Source organism: Tympanuchus pallidicinctus, unplaced genomic scaffold, assembly GCF_026119805.1.
Source record: "Tympanuchus pallidicinctus isolate F22 unplaced genomic scaffold, pur_lepc_1.0 scaffold4, whole genome shotgun sequence".
In the NCBI taxonomy this organism is placed as follows: domain Eukaryota; kingdom Metazoa; phylum Chordata; class Aves; order Galliformes; family Phasianidae; genus Tympanuchus; species Tympanuchus pallidicinctus.
Window position 1 is genome coordinate 908581 of NW_026294758.1, and position 24539 is coordinate 933119.

At 45.2% G+C, this 24539-nt stretch overlaps 1 protein-coding gene across 2 annotated transcripts in view; it reads right to left on the reverse strand.

Annotated features, from left to right (window-relative positions):
* Positions 1-24539, reverse strand: part of TDRD7 (tudor domain containing 7) — a 38114-nt gene that overhangs the window by 12597 nt on the left and 978 nt on the right. The window contains exons 2-7 of one of the 2 annotated variants that reach the window (XM_052701431.1): positions 23160-23381; positions 15487-15628; positions 14622-14835; positions 11321-11406; positions 9984-10201; positions 160-743 (exon numbers count right to left, since the gene is read on the reverse strand). In XM_052701431.1, coding sequence (XP_052557391.1) covers positions 160-743; positions 9984-10201; positions 11321-11406; positions 14622-14835; positions 15487-15628; positions 23160-23366 — 1451 coding nt within the window. In that variant the 5' untranslated portion in view covers positions 23367-23381. Of the gene's footprint in view, positions 1-159; positions 744-9983; positions 10202-11320; positions 11407-13491; positions 14591-14621; positions 14836-15486; positions 15629-23159; positions 23382-24539 lie in introns of those variants that run through there. The other variant, XM_052701433.1, reaches the window with a different exon arrangement.

Below are 24539 nucleotides of genomic sequence, written 5' to 3' on the forward strand. Positions count from 1 at the left end.
TCTCAGTCAAGCCAATGACAAAATCCATCAGCTCACCAGCATTAAAAAAACCCCGTTTAAACACAACACAAAAAATAGTTTAGGTTTAATTGTTAGCATGCATAAATAACAAAGTCCTGCAGACCTGTGCACTATATGGACAAAAAACCCCAAACTTGCCTAATGATAAGTTCATTAGTGTTGTTTGCTTCTATCACCAAGACGGACACAGGTCCTTCTGATGGTATAATCAAAGGAGGAACAGATGATACACTTTCTGGATATTGGTCCTTGGACTCCTCGTGCTGTTGTTCAGCTGTGGCCTTCACACCATCAGGGATCTGGATTTTCTCAGCGACATTCAGATTCTCATCAGTGCAGCTTTGGGTTTTCACATAGAGGATGGCCTTTTGAGGGGCATTAGATACAAAGTCCACTACACATATATCTGAGAGCAACTGCAGATTATTTAGAATGCCTTCTGGAAATTTTCGTTGGTAAGTGTCTTGGTACAATTTGGGAAGTGCATCAGCCCAGAGACCACTGGGATATTTCACCAAGATATTAACAACATCTTGCTTGAAGTCACTACTACATGAAGCAGACTCAGCCTCCACGCTTGTCTTCAACAGTGGGCCTACTTTTGAAGCCGTAACATTCTGAGGTGCCTTGTCTTGCTCTGTATTGCTTTTCACTGCTGGTGGTATTCTTTTAGTAGGATAAAGAATTCCATATGTCTGATCACCTGTGCATACTTTCTCCACCTTGGGAAACAAAAAGAAGAGTTAATGATAAGCTGCATCTTTAAGCCTAGAGCATTTTGACAATTACGTTTGTATGACGTGCATTTTATACAGACTTGGAAGTGAGCATCTGCAAGGAGCTAAGCTTAAGGCAGTTAGTACAGTCAAATAATTTCTTGCAATGCTTCCTTCTCCAGTTTGGGGGGAATACCAAGTATACATCGCTATAGTAGAGAAGAAATACGAGATCTACTTAGGTGGAAAAAAGTCCTGACTGTGCACAGATTTCCTTTTTTTCCCCAAGGAGCAGATGATGATGGCACACTCCACAAACTTAAATGTTTTGCACATTAACCTCCCTTCCTGATCTCTTCCACACAGATAAGCATATTACAACCAAAATTTCCATTTCAGTCCACTAAGGGAAAGAAGATTTGATTGTGTATTTCAGATACTGTCCTGTAGCACCGTAAAAGCAGTCTTGTATTGCATTCAGGGAAAAGCATTTTCTTTAATGAGTTATGAAATTAAGGAGAAAATTTCTGGATTGTAATAAGTTTCATATTAAATTTGATTAAGCCACTTTGTACCATGCCCTCAACCTCCCTTCAGATCCAGATGTTTCACAAGTCCACGTCTCCACTCTGTTTCAGTAATGAGTATCTCACAGTCCAAGCCACAACCTTGAAAACCACAGAAACAAACTCACAATAGCTACACAGCTTCAACCAAGACAACCTAACTTAGAATGTAAAAATGAGGCGATAAAAAGCTATCAGTTGTTTTCATGTTGGTCCTGAAACAAAAGGAACTCCTACAATAAACAAGTTGAGCAGCTAGATTATCTGCTACTCTTCAGGCCTAATATTTGCCTTTATTGTGGTATCAACACCAACAGAACTTCATAAGCCTCGCAAAAATAACTTTTTGCTGTTTTGTCTTGGAAACACACGACTGTGAGCATAACAGAGCGTCTGAGAAGCTTTAGCTTACACAACAAGAACTGTGTTTGTCTCTCTTTATCAACAGAGACAAGAATTCAGCTCCAATACACCGGAAAAAATGACAAAGATGATGATTACTGTGAAAAGAACCATGCACCTTATCTAAACCCAAGAATAGTATTCTTAGTATTCTTCCTCCCACCCCTCCCCACCCCCTCAGTTCTGCCCCCTTTACCTCTGTACAGCAAGGGGTGAGCAAATGGCTCTGCTGTGCTCAGCTGCCTGATGTGTTAAACCATATGAAGTGCTCTTGTACAGTTATACTTTCTGTGCACTGCATCTTCCAGACCAGTGCAAAAGCAAGCTGTTACACAGATCTTAGAGACAGGTCTTCTATACACAAGAACAAATCATATCCAAAAGCGGCAGAAGATTTCACTCACAAAAAAAAATTAAGCATGACACTGTGAATGTTTTAGCAGTCTTGTGCACTCAAGGCAGCACATCTCTACCGTTCTTTATCAGTGAAAACCAGAGCAGTAATACTTCCAGCAAGAAGCTCAGCAAGAAGACAACATAAGAAGGCAAATGAACATATCCATGAATCCTCAGCTTCAGGAATCCGTGCTGAATCCACAAATTTTTGGGCCTGAATCTTTTCAAGAAGGCTGACTAAGCCAAGGAGACACACAAAATTACTCTTAATAGGACGGAGGAAAAAGGTAGTGTCCTCCAGACATCCATATACTGAAAAGTATGTATCTGCTATAAGGTAAGAGTGTACAAAAATTATATCGAGTACTTCAAACCTGTGGAACCTGCATCAAGTCCTTAAGCATCTCTGCTATTTACCTTGATAAAAGCAGAAAACAAAACAAGATATATAACAGAAAGGACAAAAGAAGTGAAACCAACTCCACATTTCATCATTGCCTAACAACACGAGAAAATTGCACAGAATTTTGGAGATCTACAAAAGCTGAGGTGACACCAAACGCAAATCAAATTGCTCCTGTCCTTGATCAATGAAATTCAGGTTTCCAAAGATAGAGACCATCAACTCTTCACACGCTGAAGAATTTTTCACCACAGACAAACAGAACTTTCCTCACAGCAATCTATGCTGGTTGATTTTTTGACATTTCATTCTGCATTTGATTTCATTTTCTCCTTATAGCCCCTTTATGCTTTGGAAAGCTGACAACATACTTTCTCTTCGCCTTCTCTAAATACTTTAACTAAAGTAACTTTAGTGTAACTAAGCATTTCCTTTTCTTTTGGCTCCATGCTAAACTTCATGAGATCATCGGCCCTGCAAGAGATCTTAAACTTAATTTGTTTATTCTAGAACACAGTAATACTGAGGAGCCTGTCCTCTGCTCTGGATTTAAAACTGATTTTTTTTTTTTTAATTTAAAAAACTATGGAAGTGAAAAAATTTACATCACTGCATTTTAAGCCAAAGTGGAATCTTATGAGAGGGAGGGAGGGAGAGATGGAGAGAGAAAAGGTCCCAGAATCAAAGATGTATCTCAAAAACTGAACAAGACAATCAAAGGCTTCCATGCCTACAACATGTTGCTACAAGTTAAATTGCTATTCCCAGTTTAAGTTAGAGGGTAAACTCCAGGAGATGCTTATCTGACTATTACTTCTTAAATTACTATTAAAACTGTTGGTTTTATAGAGAGGAAAAAAATAAAACGGATAGAATACCATAATCTAGAAAGTTCTAGTTATCTGACCAACAAACATCAAAGGAAAAGAAAGTTCAGATTATAAGTACAGACTATTTAAAAATAAAACCTTAGGTCTAGCCTTTGATCTAGCTACAGTAAAGACACTCACCCCCATATGAATCAAGACAGATTAAGGCCTGAAGATGCAACAGAGCAAGATCTAAGTGGAATCTAAGGGGAGACTCCAAAAGTCCTTTTTAAAAAAAACAAAAACAAAAGAACAACCCAATGAAATTAGGCTAGAAAGGGCTGCAGGCAGCGCATCAGTATTTTCAAATCACTTTAAACTCCCTCAGCAATTACAAAATCCCCTCAACAAGCACAGCATTTTACCCGTGCACAAATCAAGTTTTTTCCTCCACGAAGAGTTACTCCAGAACGGAGTACAGCTACACAGACAAGCAATATCACTGCTGAGAAGTAGCAGTGGGTGCAGTGCAAAGTACGGCTCGCAAAATGCAGGAGACCGGCAGCGACTAAGAAGGCAACTTTAGAGCAAAAGGGACCCCTGGTGGCCATACAATACAACTGCTTGCTCAAAGCAGGGCCAGTCGCTTCGGTCACCCAGAGCCTCCTGCATTTTAGCTGAGAAGGTCCTGGAGAGTAGGGAGCGCAGAATTTCATTAGGCTTCCATTTCCGAAAAAAGGGTTCTTCCAAACTCTTGTGAATGTTCTGAGCTGCAGCATTTCTGCTCCTTGTCCTGTCACTGCGCCTCACCAAGCAAAGTCTAGCTCTGTTTTCTCTCCCCTTTGCTTTCTCTTCCTTAGTTTGACGAAAAGCTTTTCTCATCACCTCTTTGAGGCGTGTTTTCACAACGGCAGGCAGCTAAACTCCTCTACACCATTCTCACTCTTCTTCTTCAAAGGGAAAGTGGGAGAGAACATGACAGAAAAGGGATCAAGAGTAAAGATAAGCATAGGGAGACTTCTCACCCATCGCCATTGTGGAAAAAAAAAGACTCAGCACAGGGAGACTTAGCCCACAGTGCTTTGTCTCTCCTGCTCCTCCATGGTCACGCGCTGTCCCTGCTCCACACGGATGCCATCCTTCCCCAGCTGATCCCACATTAGGCTTCCCAGAGGCTGCAGCTCCCCAAGCACCACTCCAGCATGGTCACCCCCTCCCCCAGCTGCCACTGCACAGCAGTTTCCCTTTTCCTCATCCAGAGCGCAGCCAGCACTTCTCACCGCCCAGCTCTGGCAGCAGCGGGTCCCTTCTGGAGCTGCTCAGCCCTGACACAGGAAAGTGCTGGGCTCTGCTTATAGAGGGCAGCCCTGCCTGCAGCCTCTGCACACCAAAACAACAGTCTGTACACAAGAGATGTGCTGCAACGTGCTGCAGATCATCCCGAATGAAATTGGAAGCACAAAACTACCTTTACGCACTGTGTCTCCTGGCTAGCTCTGCTTAGCTGGTGTTCCACAGAGGCAGAATGATACCTGACGGACTATTAAACCTTACAGGCTAAAGACTGGCAGCAGACCAAAAAGAGAAGATCCCTAGAGACCTTTAAGCCTCTTAACTCCAACAATAGCTCTGAGGTTCCCGGTTTAGAAGGCAGCACAGATGCTGACTGAGACAATATTTATAGGCAGGAAAACGTCCCTATTTCAATAAGATGTTTCACTTTAATTCAGTGCAATTTAGTTTAAGTGGACAGCATTAGTCAGTGATTTCTTGCACAGAAGATGATATTCAAGAAGCAACAGATTCCTCCACTCATAACTACAAGCTGCTGCAGTGCTTGGCATCCATAATAACAAGCAAAAAGGTTACCGAGAGCAAATTCCAATCAGCCACTTTACGACCAATATCTCAATGTTATATCCAGAAGAGTCTATAGACACACCTATAAGGTCCCTCCCATATGGCTAGCAGGCCTGCTTAGCAAGCACACTGTGCTTGCTGCTGCTTCTCAATTAGAGTGATTACAAGAGACCATCAGCAGATGCCAGAACATTACCAAGAGCAAAAGTTTGAATCATGCAGCAAAGAAGAATGTGTTTGTACTAGGCCCAAGGGAGCTCCCAAAAAGGAAAATCTGGAGTCTGAAATAATGTAACAAAATTTGAAAGCCCCCAAATGAAATACTGACACTGCAACTGAGTAAAACAAGTAGAACAGAGAAGAAAAATGAAGCCTGTTCTTTCTCATATACACATACAGAGAGATGAAGAAAAACTTGTGTGTTGCTAGGACAAAGGCTTTGTAAAGTGTGCAGCTAAACCACTACATGTATACACACACATCAAAAGAATCAGAATGACTTGCATTTTACTTACTGTGCACACTGAGGATGAAAGACCAGGCACACTAGCAGCCTCCCTAGAGCATGAAGACACTTTCCACCAAGGAAATGGAGAACACAACTTGAAATGAGTCTTTCAGTGACTATTTTTTTTTGAAGACTCCACTCACAGCTGGCACATACAGCCATATTCTGTTATTTTTCCGCAAGACAGGGAAATGAAACGCACAGCAGAGGCCAGTTAAAAAACAATTTTGTGACAAACAGGAAAATCTGGTTCTGTTATCCTTGCTGTAACAGGTTTTCAAAGACTGCTCTAAAATATACTGATCAGAACCATCACAGCGTTTAGATAAAATAACTCATCACAGTTCCAGAATAGCTGAGGCTGGGACATCTGGATGTCTCCTAGTCCAGCCCCTGCTCAACTACGGGTCACCCAGAGCAGATTTCTTCAATAAGCAGAGCAAGAGAAAGTTAGCTATCATGATGTGAGAACACATCTTCAGGAGACAGTTTGCAGGGCCAGTGTGAACTGTGCCAGCTTTCAGACATACACACACATTACCAGCCATTACCAATAGATCTGTCCCCTTCATCTGCAAAGCACTTTCCAGTTCTTAAGCATACACTATGTCATGTGTGTACACATGTATTAAACATGTAAGTAATCAGACATGATTTTTTTTTTTTTTACTAACTCAAGTCCATCACTCTGTGTAGAATGATTTTTGCATCACAACTGAACTGTGCTGTGAAGAACACTTCAAGACTGAAAACCTTACACAAGCAAAGTTGCTCAAAGAGTACAACTGGCTACTATGGCAATACTCATCTTCTCTGATGTGACACAATTCATTCTGAACTGTATCGAAAAAACTCGTCTGCCAGATGCAGTGGGATCAGGTTAACAAAGAGGGAGGATGCTGACCAGAAACAGATTTCGGAAAAAAAAGCAGTTCTATTCTGGTTTGTGGGACTGTTTACCAGCTGATCCTGTCATCTTCCTGAGTCTTCAGTTTTGCTTTCTGTGAACTGTCACAACTTCTTCAAAGTGCTGAAGGAGTAAGAATAGTTACAAGAAAAAAAAAAAAGGCAAAAAAACCAATGAAGTATCCTCCCTGGGAACATATGCCATCTACCAATGGAGTCACAGCATCAGTGGATAAAGGAAGAGCAACCAACGTCATCTACCAGGACTTGTGCAAAGCATGTGACACTGTCCCACGTGACATGCTGGTCACCAAATTGGAGAAAAATGGATTTGATGGATGGACCACTTGCTAGGTAAGGAATTGGCTGGACAGCTGCACGCAGAGAGTTGCAATCAATGGCTCAATGCCCAAGGGGAGACTGGTGATGAGTAGCTTTTGCCAGGAATCAGTGCTGGGACAGATGCTATTTAACATCTCTGTAGGCAACACGAACAGTGGGATCAAACGCACCTTCAGCACGTTTAGACAATGCCAAGCTGAGTGATGCAGTGACATGCTGGAGGGAAGGGATGCCATCCAGAGAGACCTGGACAGACTTGAGAGGTGGACCCATGCCATCCTCGTGCAGTTCAACAAGCACAAGAGCAAGGTCCTGCATCTGGGTCAAGGCAATCTCAAGCACAGATACAGGGTGGGCAGAGAATGGCTTGAAAGCAGCCCTGATAAGGATTTGGGGTGTCAATTGATGAGAGATTCAACATGAGCCAGAAAGGTGCACTTGCTGCCCAGAAGGCCAACCATACCTTGAGTTGCAAAAAGAGAGATGCAACCAGCAGTCCACAAAGGTGATTCTGCCCTTCTACTTTGTTCTTGTGACGTCCCATCTGGAGGTGTCCAGTTCTGGGGTCCCCAACACAAGAGAAGGACATGGAGCTGTTGGAGCAGGTCCAGAGAAGGACCACAAAGATGATCAGAGGACTGGAGCATCTCCCTTACAGGGACAGGCTGAGAGAACTGGGCTTCTTCAGCCTGGAGAAGAGAAGGGACCTTCCAGTACCTGCAGAGGAAAGCTGGGGAGGAACTTTTAATAAGGGCAGGTAGTGACGGGACAAGGAGAAATTGATTCAAGCTGGAAGAGGGTCAGTTCAGTCTCAACACTAGGAAGAAATTCTTTACTGCGAGAGTGGTGAGACACTGGAACAGGTTGCCCAGAGAAGACGCATATATCCCCACACTGGAGATGTTCAAAGCCAGGCTGGATGGAGCTGTGAGCAACTTGGTCTTGTGGGAGGTGCCCCTGCCTATAGCAGAGGCGTTGGAACTAGGTGATCTTAAAGGTCCCTTCCAACCCAGATCATTCTACAATTCTACTTCCTGTTTGCAATGATAAACAACTTGTAATGAAAACTGCTTCAAAACAAACAAAACCCCACGAGTCCATTTTTCCTCATGCATCTCTAACAAGTCAGCCTTTGGAACCTGACCAGCACCAGAGATAAGGTTTTGCACTCAGGGGAGCAGACAGTTCAGCAAAACTGAAGATCCTACTAACAGAACTATTGAAACAGACCTTTCTCTTCCTGATGGAGGTCTGCCTGATCAGCAAAAACTGCTTGAGGATGCTTTGCCCCAGCCTAACTGCTCACTAAAGCTTGGCTATTATCTGTAAGTGATAGACAGTAAACAAAAACTTTGCACTTTTCAGTTTAGTAGTGCAAACTGTGATACTGCAAGCAAGATGCTCGAGTAAACTGACCTAAAGAGGGTAAGTAAAATGCCAATGGAGAACACAAACAATCTAATCTTCTGCTGTTGGTCCCCCTGACTGAAAGGAGAACACTGAAAGCAAGGCTATTAAAAAGCCTCTAATGTACAGTGATTTCTAGAGACTTCAGCTCATTTCATGCAAAGTTCTTCCACTGTTCCTGACTGAAACCTAGAGACAGAAATGACTGTTTCTCTGAAAGGAAAAACAAAATGAAATTACTTTGTCATAGAGAAAAATTTAGAGATGTGAATTACTGAGAAATGACACTGTCCAGGGCAGAAACCTCAAATCTTCAGTTTGGTGACACTGAAACCATACTACAGAGTTCATTGCTTCATGGTTTGTAACTAAGCTACTACTGATCAGTATACATTCAATAAGAGTATGTGTGCTGTCTCTTTAACAGGGTGCAGAGAGATACACCAGGGATTTTCCTGTTCCGAAGCAGGCAGAAGCTCGCAATGTAAAGTATCAAGAGGCAGAAGTAATTGAGAAATTAGTAATGGCATCTTCTTTAACAACACCATTCTGTGTCCTTTCAGAGCTGCTCTACGCAGAGGGCTTGTTTGAACCTGCAATTAACACTGCTTGAAGAGATTTGCAGTAGCCTTCTATTAAGTCCCTAATTCAATCTTCCCCGTGCCAAGGCCACAGGTATACTTTTTACATAAGTCAACTGAGGCAGACTCCACAGGTTCATTAACTTATTGTCTCCTACAATAAGACTGTGCCAAGGCGAGTTCATAGTTAAGACTTCTGTTGGACTGAGCATGCTATATGAGAGCATTTTCACAGACTTAATGACTGCTTACTTACATTAAAACGAATGTATCTGTTTGCTAGAAAAAAAAAAAGAAGAGATAAACTCAGCAGATAACAAGCAAATGGAAAGCATACAAAAAAGAGAAGATCCCAGGCAAACAGTAACGTTCTGTCTGGAATGTTATCTTGATAAGATTAAAATTTGCTGCATGAATTAAGCAACTCACAGCAGTCTGCTCTACAGGTAACACAGGAAGTGTTATCAACCATCAAAACAAACCACTGCTGTTTACAATAAGTTACTGATGTCTGTAATAAGACGTGACAAATTTTGTGCATATTAGAATGCCCTAATAGCATGCAAATACTGTTACTCCTGAAAAGCAAGTATTCAGGATCAGTAGAACCCTTACTTTGCATTTCATATAAAATACTTTGCAGTATAGAATGAAAAGTCACCTCAAGCAGACAAGATTCTCATTAATATCCTCCCCGTGTCTTGGTTTGATGTTGAAGTAGGAAGCATTTACTGATAGGACTGACATGTTAAAGTAAAGCTTTTCAAGAAAGAAAGCCTTGATGCAAAGTAGCATTCTACCTTAAAGGGAACCATCCGTGCAGAGGAAAAGACAAAAGCACAGTGACTGAAGAATCTTAACTTGTGGTGAGACAACCTGTAAGTGGGGGCTCAGCCTGATACCAGTGCCCCATAGTGATTTTTTTTTTTTTTAAGTGTTGTTTCTAAGACATTGATTTTTTTTTTAACTGCTACGTATTAAAAATAACACTTGGCAAATGAGCACTCAAATCTGAAGGGTGTGGGCATCCTTCAAAAAAAAAAAAAAAAAGATATTCAGTACTTACAGTGCACACATGAGGCCAGTGCTCAAGCTGATGGAGCACTGTTGTACCAAGCTCTTCCCTGTATGTTTCCTCATAAATCTGTGCTATCTTCGACATCCAAACACCATTTCTGTACTTGCTCAAAATCTCCTTAATGCGGTTTTGAATTTCACTGACGTTAGGAACAGAGCGGCCAGAGGCAACGGTATGTGTCTCCACACCAGATGTACTCACGTTATCTGTTAAACAAAAATAGAGCCTTCAAATAAACAGTCTTCTCAGTAGAGACAGATTTTAACCTGCCTACTTAAAAATTAGTCATGGGAATTGCCAGTGTAACTCCAATTCTGGCACACTACTCTCTTGTACAACTGCTTCAAGTCACTTTCCATTGGAAGGACACGTGAAAGCCTCACACAATCAGACACAGTTGAAATAAAATTTTCAATTCTTGCAGTTCTTTCCATAGGCAGGTAATGAACCTTCTCTCAGAAAGGATTCTGAAAGGGGATGCAAAATCTCTGGCAATAGTGCAGCCCCTCAGCAACAACGAGGCTATCTCCCAAGACAGACACAGTTTTTTTTTCCTCAAGTACACAGGCAAAGATAAAACAAAACACCTAAGTACATTCATCCAAACAAAGAGATATACAAAATAGACCAAAGATTCACTTTTCATTCTAAGATACATCCCAAGTAAAAGTCTGAATCCACACACTCCTGATGATCGCTGGACATCCCTTCCATCCCTTACAATTCTGAGAGTCTGTGAATGTCCAGCTACTTTGTGTGGCTTCGTGCACCATCTATTGGAGAAGGGAAGTCATTACGTCCAGCTGGAGGCTCGCATTACCAGCTTTCTTGCTCCCTCATTCCCTGCACCTCTTCTCTTGGGGAGGAAGGCACTTGCTACTAGACCTGTAGCTTCACAAATCAACCTGGTGAGTCTCAAAGAAAGCAATTATCATTTGATAAGCAGATCAACAACACAAATGCTGGGATTCAGGCAGGCAGAAGCTGTTCTGAACAGCTAGGGTAATGTGCTTCATGTGGCTGTTCACTCCCAAAAGCCAGGATTTCACCCTCCACTATTACATCCATACCCTGGCACTCCTATGTGACTGGCTTTGACATTTACTACACAGTGATCTTCCCCAGAAACAAGAAGGCAGACAAATAAGGACACCTATTTTCCCAGCACCATGAAATCAAAGTGAGAGGTTTACTCATGGAACTTGGTACTTTACTCAAATCTATCTTCATTCAAAACAAGTAACAAGACAGGCTTTCCTTAGGAATACACCCATTCTAATGCCAGCAATGTGAACAAGAAAACATCTCTTAATGGGGAAACTCACCATTTGAATCAACAGAAGACCTTCTGGACAGGTGAACGTGCAGCTCCTTCTGAAACCATGGTGAGACAGTTGGTCTCTTCTCAGATCTAAAATTGAAAAGAAAATTCCTTTAAATTACTGTCCTGGCTCTCAAGAGCACTCTACTTGCTTATGAATCATACAAATGAAATAGTATGTATTCCACAAACTTCTAACTGATTCTCTACGTAAGAGCAAACTCCTGTTGTCCTGACAAGGAAGACACCTTGTCTAGCAACAGCAAGGCAAATCGACGGATGGTTTCTAGTATGACTTAACTATCATGATCACTGAGAGAAACAAAACACTCAGTAGGAAGACATTCACAAAAACAGATCACATAGGCCCAATAGCACAGATTAAGCTCAGTCATAATGTTGATATATTCAGCCTCACGACTTGGTCCTTCTTTTGGCCAGTGTCTCAGTCTTGCTGGTGAATATGAACATGTCCAACTTCTTGACTGCCATGTCTCCTCAAAGCCCTGACACCAGAGAGACCACAACAGCATGTACTGTGTCACTTATGTTGCAAGCAAAAAGGTGCAAGAGCTTCAGAAAAAGAGTTCAAAGACCAAAACCAAGCACCTTCCAAAGGCATTTATGCAAGGAAGAACTGCAGTGGAGCAATCGTAGCAGAAGATGCATTAAAACAGCTCTCCACAGAAGCATGGCAAATTGCTCCAAATCCCAGGAAGCTTCAGGCAAGAGCATCCGCTGTACATGCACTAAGCAGGCTCTGCAGGTGGCCCCTTTCCAGAGGGCACATGAGGACAACAGCCACCTGTAGAGTCCACTCCGGAGGAAATCAACAGCCACAGAAACATCACAGGATTCTGAGCTCCATCCGGGATCTTTGAAGACAGTACAGGTATCAAGTACTATGCTGAAGTTAGCAACAACAGCAAGATGATGCCAGTGCTAGCATGGAATTCTTAGGTGATCTCGCGTGTCTTCAAGCTGAACTTTACTCAGCACAATCACAAAGCAGAAGGTCTCTCACATTCACACCTTTCTAATCATATAATCACTCAGGTTGGAAAAGACCACTGGGATCATCTAGCCGAACCACCAACACACTATCAATACTGCCTCTTCAAGATCTAACTAAATCTGGTACCTTTCACTTTCTTTCTGTCCTCACGAAATAACAAACCTGCTCCTCCACGATATAAAGGATGTCACTTTAACCAAAAATAACACTTCTGTTCAGGGTCAAGTCCTACAGTATTCGTAGTCAGGATAGCCACTGTCAAGTGCAGCATTTTCCATAGCAGAAGAGGACAGACCACCAGCTCAAAGAAGAGCACATTTGTGAAAGAAAAGTGGGATAAGACTTAAAAATACTAAAGTAGAGATCACCCACATAAAACCCAGACAGACAGTCATACATAACTCTTCTTATCTGAAGAGTGCCCTCAATTGAAGAGTGTCTTCAATTTTGTCTGCAACATAAGAACAAAAAAATAGGGGACATCCTCTTGTGTGCCACAGCCCACACCCTCACACAGACCAGCAGCAGTGTCTCCTTCCAAGGTGTCTGTGCCTGGTCCAAAAGAAAGCCAGGATCCCTCCCTCCTTCAACCACCTCTCCACACATTTATTCACCAGCAATGACAACTCCAAACTGGACAGGTGCCTGAGAAAACAGTCCCATGACCTAGTCACACAAGCAACAGAGACTTTGGGTAAGTGAGACTGCTGCCTCGCAACAGAAATCAGTTGTGTTCCAGTCCTAGTATCACATCACTGCTACACTTCAGGTGACACGGATGACCCGAGCGCAGGGATAACTATCGGGCACTGCAGCTAAGGATTCAGTTCTCTGTGCAAAGAAATGCAGGACAGTCCAGAACCAAGCCTGCCTGGCACAGAGCTAGACAGTCACAAGGCCAACATGCTACTTTCCAGCATGCAGATACAGAAAACTCAACCGTTTGCAAGACCTCATGCACTCTAGTTGTTGAAAAGTACTCCCAGCAAGAGGCCTCCCAGCCATGCTACCAGTAAGAGAAGACAGCAGCCCAATACAAACATGTGATTAGACATGCTGCCCTGCCAAGCACCCATGCATAGTTGAAAGGCAGGCTTCTTCAGAGGCACATTTCTTCAGAGAGGAGGGAATGCATGCTTTTCCATGCCTAAGCCCCTTACCTTGATAAGGCCCACGCCGTCCTACTCCGCACTGTCCAAGGGCCAAAGACCAATCCCAGGAGTGGGGCTGGTTGGCAGCCACCAGCAAACACTGACTGCTGATTGAGGCAAGGGGGACACCAAGTACCTCCATCTGCTTTCATTTGTGCCACTGTTTTCCAACTTCAGTGTCTCCTACAGTATGATTTACAAGCGAAGTCCTGCTCATTCTGTGGACTTGCAGGTCCACAGCAGCCCAGTGGCGTGGACTTAGATTGATAAGTGACTGCTGTTATATATACCCCACCACAGCACTTGCAAGGTGGCCTGGGAGGGTAGCAGGAAGCAACCTGCCAGAATCACAGCTACCCTTAGCATCTCTCCCACATGATAGAGTAGGAAGGAGAAAAAAACAGTCAGTTCCCTTTCACCCACGACCAAGCAGCAGCAAACGCCTGAAGCCCTGGTCACAAAAATCACTACAGAACTGCTCTGAGGAGAGGTGGGGTGCTGTCACATACATTTGCCCCACAGCAACAGGCCTGCATCCCCCTCCCAGGGAACAAGGAGGGTATGAGGGCACTGCTCTGTGCTACACTACTCATAGCCTTGAGCGTTCAAGCGGTCCATCGCAGCTGCACTTGGCCAGTGCTTAGCTGATGCTGACAGCCCCGTGCCCCACATGGCATTGCAGCAGTGTGGCTGAGGCTGAGCAGAGCCACTGTGAATGGCAACACACACTCACCCTGCACTGTCAGCTGACAGCCCGGGGCAGAGGTAAACACCCCGCAAAGAGAAATGATGGCCCAGCAGCTCCATAAGCCGCCTGGATTAGAGATGCTCAAACACAAGGGCTGAAAAGCAGCAGAATGCTAACCCAGCAAAACGGCACCTCCAGTCTCATCCCAGCTTGGCCCAACACATCCGGGCAGCTGCTGGCTTCGTGTGCACCACAAAAAGCACAGAAATGCTAACGCTGCAAGGGCTGAGGTAGGCAGAGGGCAGAGAAACAATCATCAGCACTCAGCATCAGCATCCCCTGCACACAAACCCTCTCTGATTCCCATATTCCCACAGCCCAGAAAATCCTTGGACAAAAAAGCATCCAAGCACCATCTCGCTTCCCCACATCTCCCACTGCATGCACTGACCTGTTGACAAGTGTGACATGTCTTTGCATGGGGATCTCTCTGGGCAACCCACTCCCAGTGGCTGCAGCTGGGGCAGACCAGGCACTCTCCACGGTAGGATTTGTTGTGATGCATAGTGTACCTCTGCCTCTTGGCACACGAGGGGTGGGCTTCTTGCTGCCTTCTTCCAGTGTGCTCAGTGACCTGGGCTGCCGCAAAGTTCCTTCCGGCTTTCCTAAAGAGTTTCCAGACGTGGCCATCAGTAATGCTCTCCTCTGCCTCACGCAAGCTCTCCTTACAGGCAACAGCTAAGGCATACAAACAGGTTGCACCGCAGGGCAAGCAGAACCAGAGTTCCTGAACTCACCAACTTTGGGTCAGCTGTCCAAAGCTGAACACTGGAGCTGGATTTCTTCAGCTCATCACCAGGCAAACCTGTGCAGCAGCTGCTTTGGGGGTACCAGGGCACCTGCAGCAGGAACTGCAGAGACATTTGCAGCTGATGCTGCCCGGGCTGCTCCTCACCCTCACCTCTGCCACCCCACCAAGGGCTAGCTTACCCCTTACAATCAAGCAGGCTCACCACCACTCTACTCACACATATCTTCAACATTTCTCCCACAAAAGCACAGCCAACTGGAAACAAAGGCAAGTGTCTTTCCAGAGCATTTTTGTTTCAAGAGTGTGCTAAAGAAAGCCTCTCTAACAGACAGTGGCTTGCAAGCACTGATACCCTGTTGCCAGCATCACATCCCATTACTTGGAACCTTCCAGAAAACACACATCTCACTGCCTTCAGCGGGAAAACTTAAGGCAAGGACTTTTGCTTTTAAATATGCATGAGTCTTCAGTAAAAGCAGGTCTTTCGCAGCTGCCTGAGGCTTACCTATTGGTGTGACTGGAGATGTATTCTTCAGCCTCATCCGGCAGTTCACCTGCTTTCCTGTTTTCTTCTTCAAACTGCTCTGTCGGGCTACAAGTTGAGCAATTTGCATGGTCTCAGGGCAAGCAACAGCATGGCAAGTCACCTGTTTGGGGCAGGAAAGGGACAGGAGTAGAAACAGTCACTGAGGTCCAAGTCCACCCACAATCATAAAAAGACTGACAGCAATTTCCACTTTCTGTAATCAACAGCTCACAGAGGCCAGCAAGCAATTCAATAGAAGTTTCAGAAACAGACGAAGGCCTTTGAAGATCTCCTTCCATAATGCACTTCAGAAAACTGTAGAGCAAATAGCCAAAACCACCCAAGGCTCTTCATGCCCTTTTGCTTTAGCTTGGAACCCACCTGGCAGTAGCCCAGCTTCTCTCTTGCATTCTACAAGTCCAAGATCCCACTTTACAACATCACCCTGCACTTCCCAAGGATCTCCTCACACCTTCCAGGCAGCACACACTGACTTTGCAGGAGCTTCCAGCAGCCACTCAATACCCAGAGCAAACAGACAGGCAGCCCAGCCCTGCAAACCACCACTCAAGGGACTTCCAGCCCCTCAGCCTCTCTTCACCCCAAGTTCTGCCTCTTCTCCTTGGCCAGAGCCTTCCCACTTGCTCTTACTCCTCATTAACTCCTGCCCACACGTGCTCAGGCACTACAGTGGCCCCACACTGCTAGGCTGCCCTTTTCCTGCCTGACCCAGGAATAGCACAGCCATCCCACTGGCACAGATTCCCCGCAAGCACTGTCTTGGCACTCAACAGTGTGGCTTGGCCTTGAGCAAGCATATAGACTATATTCTTTGCCTCCACTATGACCTCTTGCCTTGGCCTCTCCTTGATCCATCTTCATAACGCAGACAGCAGCAGTCCTTTAAAGGCAAACAGACAGTGCTTCAGCAAGCCCCCAAGGCATACATCTCACATGAGCTTGGCCTCACGGACAAAACGCCAGCCCAAACTTTGGAGTCATCCAAGTGCCAAAAATAAAGTAAAGCAGATGAAGGAGTATTCTTCCAACACTCTGAGGGTGCCAAGTTTGGAGCAATCCAAAAAAAGCATGGTGAAAGGCTGGAAAAGGGACCCTCTCACACAGTGCTGTCGTCCTACTAGATTCCCAGATAGCCTGCTGCTTAGAAGTCACACTGCACAACTGTTGTGCAGTCATCATCCATACAAGAAACACACCAAGGGTGTCAGAGCTTGGCCTGGCAGCATCTCAATACACAGCCTAACCATGCAATGATGAAATGCAAGGAAGCACAGTGAGGCTGAAGTTGGTAGAGATCTCTATAGACTACCTCATTCACTATCCCTACTCAGAATGGCATTAACCTACTTGCCCAGGAGACTGTCTGGTTGAGAGTGGGATATCTCCAAGGATGGAGACTTTTCAACCGCTCCGGATAACTTGTTCCAAGGTTTGACCACCATTATGGCAAAAAAGAAAAGAAAAAAGAAAAAAAAAAAAAAAAAAAAAAAGACATTTCTTATGTTCAAGTTAAATCATCTGTAATTCACTTTGCACCTCTTGCCTGTTCACTGAATACCACCGAGTACTGGAGACACAGATGGGCTCAAATATTTTTCCACTCTCCCCAGAACAGCTATTAATACACATGGATTGGACTCTCCCATGCTTTCTCTTCTCCAGAGCAAACAAACCCAGCTATCTTAGTCTTGCCAACACAGTCCCTTTACCACCTTCAAGTCTACTCATCAAATCTGATGTGGAATGTCCACATCTCTGTCATTCAGTAGACACAGCATTCTGTACGTGGTCTCACCTGGGTTGAGTACAGAGGAACAGACCTCCATTAACCAGCTGACAACAGACTTCCTAATGCAACCCAGCACATCAAACTCCTGGCTGAAACAGCACGCTGCTGAATGTGGATCTTATCTGATTAGCTGCCTCCTGGCTGGTCACCCACAAGACTCTAATGGTGCATAACACTTGCCCTGCTTGCAGCGCTTGTCACATCACAAGGCTTCTGTCATGTCATTTATCCAGCTAGCTGAGGTCCATCTGGAGGGGAACACAGCCACCTGCTCTGCAAACAGTCATCAGTCTCTCCAGCCATTTGCAGACTTCCTAAAGGTGGGCTCTACCCCATCACGTCGGTCATTTGCACTAAACAGCTCTGCCACACTATCATCCCACAGGGCACATCACTGCTGAACTGCCCCCACTTTGAGTTTTGTGCATCTACTACGGAAGGCAATATCAAAAGCCTTATTAAAACAGAGAAAGGCAACATCCCCTACTCTCCCTTTATTCACTCAACTTATCTCATTATGGAAGGCTACGAGGTTATCCAGATAAGATTTTCTTTCTTAGATCTATAGTGACTCCCACCACTTCCTTGTCTGTCACCTGCCTGGAAGAAGTTTCCAGGATTAGCTTACCCCATGAGCTTCCAATCTTTTGGCTTGCCTGGCTGCCCTGAGCGAACAGGAATTGTCTTGGGCTGCATGCACAAAGATTGCTCCAAAAGTAATGCTTCCTATTTATTTTTATAAAAACTACAACCCCCACAAAGAGCACAGTAACACTGTTTGAGAGAGCAAAATCTCAGCTACAAAACACTTTTTCAACATAAGCAACACCATCACCTATGCATTTCTGCCAACAATGAACAAGAGTTTCCATGCTGTACTTGTAAAAATCTGCACCAGTGGAGGTGACCCAACGTCACCACTGCTAAAATGCACCTCCTCTCTGTGCTGACATCCATTGTTTGGTGTCCATAAACATCCAGCAAGCTGAGATGAATGTCAGTGGGTGCCATTTTTTCTGCATGGAGGAGTTCAGTGACACACCTTTGCTCCATATGCTCTGCCATCCCAGACACCATTTAGCCAGACTGCCCCTCTGCTGCCATCTGCTGCACAGCAACATGGAATGGAATGCTGAGAGGAAAGTTCAACCTCTATTGCTGTCCCATCAACACTTGCCTCTGACACTGTGGTCAGATATAACAAAACAGCAGGCATTACTTTTGGAGCATCTCTCACAATATATTATGTTGTTCATGTGTATAAGTAACAACACTTCAATATTTTTATTAAAACAATCAAGAAAGAGCAATAAAAACCAGAACTAGTGGGATACTTGAGCTTGTTTTTGTGACACTAATGTGTCAGGCTGACTTGGTAGCAGTGGCTGCAATTCTCAGTGAGGTCTTTAAGATCCTCAAAGATCCTCTAAGATCTTTGTCATAAAAATTCCTCCTCCTGTACTTCATCCTTGATAACAGTTGCTCACAAATGTACCTACTGCCAAAAAGCAGTAACACAAATAAGGTGCAGTTGAGAAGTGAGGAATCCAGAATGGCTTTGCAACAACAGCCAGCTCTCAGCACGTAGCAGTGCACTGCATTGGGCCCACAAACAAGTGCATGGCCAGTCTGTTAAGGTGTTCCTTAACCTAGTTCCTCCTTGCTGAGACTAAGGCTTCCTTGCTACAGACCTTGTCAATCTCAGGAGCCTTGGGGTGGCTGATGGCCAGTCTTACCAGTGAATAACAAGGCAGAGAAGGTCTCTTTCATGTCCATTAAGATTAGGTGCCAATTCCAAATCCTCTGCAGGCTCAAATTTTCTCTCGTCATCATTTTCCTGACACACCAGTAGAAACATTTCCTCTTGTCCCTCACCAGATTCAACCCAACATGGGCTGCAGCTTTTCTAACCACACCCCTGCATGGACAGCATCTCTGTACTCCTTCCAGCTCACACAGCTCTGTTCCTGACTCTTAGATTCTGTTAGCATCAGAATTAAGATCCAGACCTTCCAGTTCACTCACGCATTTTATTTGCTGCAGTCTTTACTAAGAGGCCCTCACTGCAGCAGAGAAACACACCAGTGGATTTCTGCCTGAGATTCTTGCTTGCTTCTTCCAGCCACCAACTAGCAATGATCTGTTGATATTTTGTTTAACTTGCTCCTCCAGCTCTCCTTTTTCACCATTAAACACAGTTCAACAGTGTAGCTCTTCACACCTGCAAGCCAGTACTAATTCAGAACATGAGGTTTTCAGTACCATGAAACATCCGAAGCTGAAAGTGAAAGATGAAGCTGCACTCCACGTCAGTACAGCTCCATCACAGCGCGCATTAGCAGGCTGCACGACGAACCAGCCGCGTGGCTTTGTGTCCAGCCTCGGAGCGCTTCAGATCTGCAAGCCATCAGCTCCGACCAGCTGTACGGCCTTCTGGTGCCCGCAGCGCAGCTCCATTACGAGGTCGGCTCTGTCACGCTGCTGCACACAGAGGGACTTCTGTCACCAGCTCTGCTGTGAACTCTCAGGCTCGCTCGCCTTCCGAGCTGCTCAGGAGCTGCCTGTTCTCTTACAACTTGACCACGCTTTACTGCTGCTTCCAAAAGACTCGCTGAAATAAGACAAAAATTTGGTCCTGTGGTGGACTTTGGCAGAGCAGGTCCTACCTCAGCTTTGTGGGAAGATCAGTCTGCACCCCTTAATGCTTCACCCCTTCAGAGGCATCTGCTGGCAGCCTGCGCCCCGTGCTCTGGGCAGGGCCTTCGTAAGGCTGCCGTGACACGCAGCACAGCCAAGTGCTCTAGTGCTCCAGTTGCTTCAGCTTTCTTCTCATTTTCGTGCCGTTCCTCTGCTTTCTCATGTCACCTGGACCAGCTATTTCAGTCTTCCTTCAGAGGGATGCTGTCTGACGTGGCAGTGCTGTGGGAGCTGTTTGGAAGTGATGGTATTCTTCCTTGGCTTTTACATTGTTGAAGTAGTCATTAAGAAATGCAGTCTTGCCTATCCCCATGCCCACATGCTTGGACATTCACTTCTCCCTGTATACCTCATGTATACTTCCTTTTTAAGTTTAGTGAGCAACAGCTTGTTCATTCACGTGAGTCTCCTACAACCTTTGCTTATTTTTCCTCCCTAATGTAATGGAATACTCTTAAGGCAGAGGAGGTGGTACATGAAAATGAGCTGCTTCTCCTGAAATGCTCTTCTCTACAGTATTGTATCCTATGGGACTCTTCCAGAAAATTCTGCTCTTTTCAGGCTCTTCATCACGATGCTGCCTTTTACCTCATTCCCCTCCTTTCACAATCCTGAATACCACCATCCCGTGGTCACTGTAGGCAAGGCTGTCCACAGGCTTTACATCCCTAAGCACTTCATCCTTGCTTGTAAGGATCGGGTCCAGCTGAGCATTTCCCCTCACAAGCTCAACGTTTGTTTGAGGAAGGTGTTCTTACCCAGTAGTTCTAGTCCTCCGTGAGAATCAGTGCCTACAATGTGGCAGATGTCTTGCAGATGTCTGAGGAAGGCATCATCTGCTTCATCTACTACATCTTCCCGATCTCTGAGTCTAAAACAGAACCCATACATCGGTCTGTGCACAGCTCCCAACAAAGAAGGTCTTGCTAGCTCATCATCTGTCCTACAGCAAGCTCTGTTCACCTCCATTGCTTTCAAACAAGAGAGGCTTATGCTAGCTGTCCTTTATTCCATCCCAGCCTGTCCTTCCTAACAGCCTGTGCCCACCCATGGCAGCAGCCAGTTGCATAAGCCACCACAGCAGGTCTCTGGGACCCAATGAGATCAGAGGCTTGCTATTGTGCACAGAACTCACATTGTACCTCACCCTGTCTGCAGGAGTGCACAGGCCCTTAAGAAAGGTGCTCAGCTGTGCTTATTTCTGAAAGAAGGTACAAGAGCTCTTGTCTCAAGTTCTGTATAGCACGAATTTTCTTCTTCACGTGGATTTACTCACAATGAACACGTTCAGCCCTGATCCACAGATTAGCGTGCCTACCATTTGAGTCACCTCACCCTTCTCTTGCAGCCTCATCCTTCATTCTCTCATTGTGACTGCTGGTTGTCCTCATCCTCTCCCTGCCATTCCTGATTTTAAAAGGCATACAATGTACTCAGCATGATCTGAGGGCAAAGAATGCATCTACTTCTGCCTCCACTCACTCTTTGTAAGAAATGCTCAAAATCAGGTAGGGCACACCTGCACACATCACCTGCTGCTCAGTGTCTTCCCAGGTCACATTCTGGACAGCTGTCACAAGAGGGTCACACAACAACAACATGAGCTCTGTCTTCATGAGTCTCCTCTGTCCCAGATCTTTGCTTCCCTTTAGCTGCTTCAGTCATGCAAAGCATAGACAGCATGAACAAAAGGAAAGTGATTCCTATGCTGAACTACCTCCAGCCCTGTTTAGTAGCTCTCCCTCCTTCTACCTCCTATAGCTACATTTCAATCTTTCCTTACAGTTGCTTCAGGGAAGTGTATGCCTCCAGCACTACTCCAGCACTACTCAAAGTGTGCTTTCAGCACACACTGCATTAGAGGATAAGCAAGGGAAAGGGAGGATCACAGATTATACCTTGCAAGGCCCAAGTTAGAAACAGATGGCTATCTGCCGAAGCCACCACAGGGAAGCTTTAAGTTGCAACATCACAATCCCAGAGGCACATGAATTCATGTTTACTGATGCAGCTGTAGTCAGTACAGCCTTGGAGCAAGCAAAAGAGAACCTCACTCTTAATTACCTGCTGTAAAAGGGTGAACTCTGACAGTTGAAAAAAGGCAGCAAAGGAACCCTCTGCTTAAAAAAAAAAAAAAAAAGAAAAAAAGCCACATTTCCAGGAATCAGCACAAAATTGAAAGAATTCCACGACACTTCTCACCACACTTCACATATAACCATCAAGACCTACTTCTGAGCTCCTGGACGTTACCTCAACCCAGGTAAGTCAGGAAGACCATAATCACCACCTCTTCAGATCTGGTATGACAGCCACAGTTTCTGCCAAACATCTGTGTTTACCTGGGGAGAGGAGCAAACCAGCAGATTTGCCTCCAGGAGCCCCAAGTTGCCATGTAAGATCCGTGGTTTCAGCAATCTGCTTCCAAGCCAGCAAACCAACAGGAGACACAGGCTATAGGAGCAAGGCCAAGGAATAAGGGAAAAACTCTTCCATTACACTGAACTCTTCTGCTGAGCTGGGATCCACCTCCTCCACAACAAAAAACAATGACCATTGGAACCATGACATCTGCACTGAGTGCCTGTTCCCCTGTAAACTTACTAAGCTGAGGTGCATCACCTCACCTTGGCACTGCAACAACAAAGAGTGCTAAGCCTTCAGAAACTGATGTCAGGTTTGTACACAACAGACCTACAAGAGTTTTGCTGTAGAAAACAAGAAGGCTTCAGAATCCCAGCCTGAAAATACATTCAAGACACACGCACAAGACTTAACGTTCTGTGAGGTCTCAGGACAATCCACTAATATAGCCCCAAAGGAAGAAAGTTTGAGATGAGAATCACAGCTCTCCTGTCAAAGTGCCTTTCCAGTCAGAACTCCTCTGTAAGGGGGAAATCTCCATAATCCTCCATGTTTTGTAAACACTACTTTCTGAGCTGCAAACAAGAACGGGAAAGTCAGAGACATCTGCTCTGTGTCACAGCTACCACCTCTGATAGCATTAGTGCACCACACACATTGCAGTACTTTTCTCAACTAACCCATGACAAGCACAAGGGCACAATTATGAACTTCCACACTTTACAAGCATGAAAGCCATTTCCAGCCTGCTACAATTTGCTTGATTATCACAGATTCTTACCTCTCCTGTTTTATTTCTCTCGATCCTGACCACTCCAGGGATGCTTGCCACATAGGCTTCCAGTGTGGCATGCCCTAGGTGTCTGAAGGGAATCCATTCACCAGTTAATGATCTGTATTCACCCTGAAGCTCTGACAGGGGTATGCCATGTTTACTGGAATGAAGAACAGATCGCAGTGCTTTCGCAACCAGGTCAGGCTCCTGCATCTTCACCTGTAAGGCCTATACCACAAAAGAAAAAAAGCAATTTTACATTCACAGACTAACACCAGCAGCTTTTGTTACTCTGCCTCCCCACTGTATGAACAAGGATTTAACAGCTCTGGGGTCCAGTCTGGACCTCAGGGCTGTACGAGCACCATGGTGGTCACAGTGCAGCATGGCCAAACTGAGCAAAATGGCAGCTACCTCCCATAACATGGCAGCTGCACCAAGGCCAGGTGTCCTGCCACACCAAGGCTTGCTGTCACAAGTCCCAGGCACTGCTGCTCACCCACCCAGCCCAGCAGCACAGAGGAAGAAAGATGCTAGGTACAAACCTGAGGGTAGCACACATGCTTCAAATTTGGTGTGCATGGACAGTGAAGAGGAGAACTAACTTCACCTCCCTTGCTCCAGGCAACAAGTTCCTCAGCTGCTTCACAAAACTGTATCCAAGAGAAAGCAACCTAGCAAATCAAACCCCATTCCATTCCTTACGGACAGTACTGCATGTAGGGAAGCAATTTAGGCTCTCACTACAAGAAAGACAGAGGCCCTGGACTGTGTACAGAGAAGGGCAATGAAGCTGGTGAGAGGACAGGGCACAAGTCCCATAGGGACAGGTTGAGAGAACTGGGATTGTTCAGTCTGGAGAAGAGGAGGCTCAAGGGAGACCTTATGTCCCTACAACTGCCTGAAAGGAGGCTGTGGTGAGGTGGGGGGGTTGGCCTCTTCTCCCGTGGAACTAGCAATAGGTGGTGGCCTCAAATTGGATCAGGGGAGGTTCAGGCTGGATATGAGGAAAAATATCACCTCAGAAGGAGTGGTAAGGCACTGAAACAGGCTGCACAGAGAGGTGGGGAGTCAACGTCCCTGGAAGCGGTCAGTGAACAGAGACAGTACTAAGGAACATGGTTTAGTGGGAAAATATTGGTGGTAAGCAGATGATTGGACTGAATGATATTGGATCTATTCCAACGTTGGGAATTTTGATTCTATCCTATGCCAGAATAGTGAAGATGCATTTTGGGGGAGGCCCGTTCTCCTTTTTTGGGGGAGAAATCACCCTGGGCACCGCACCAAGCCGAAACGGAATGTCAATCTTCAGCATTTTCCAGTCTGCACAGATGCACTAACAGCAGCCTGCCTTGGTACACCCCAAGCAGGTGATGGCCCAGC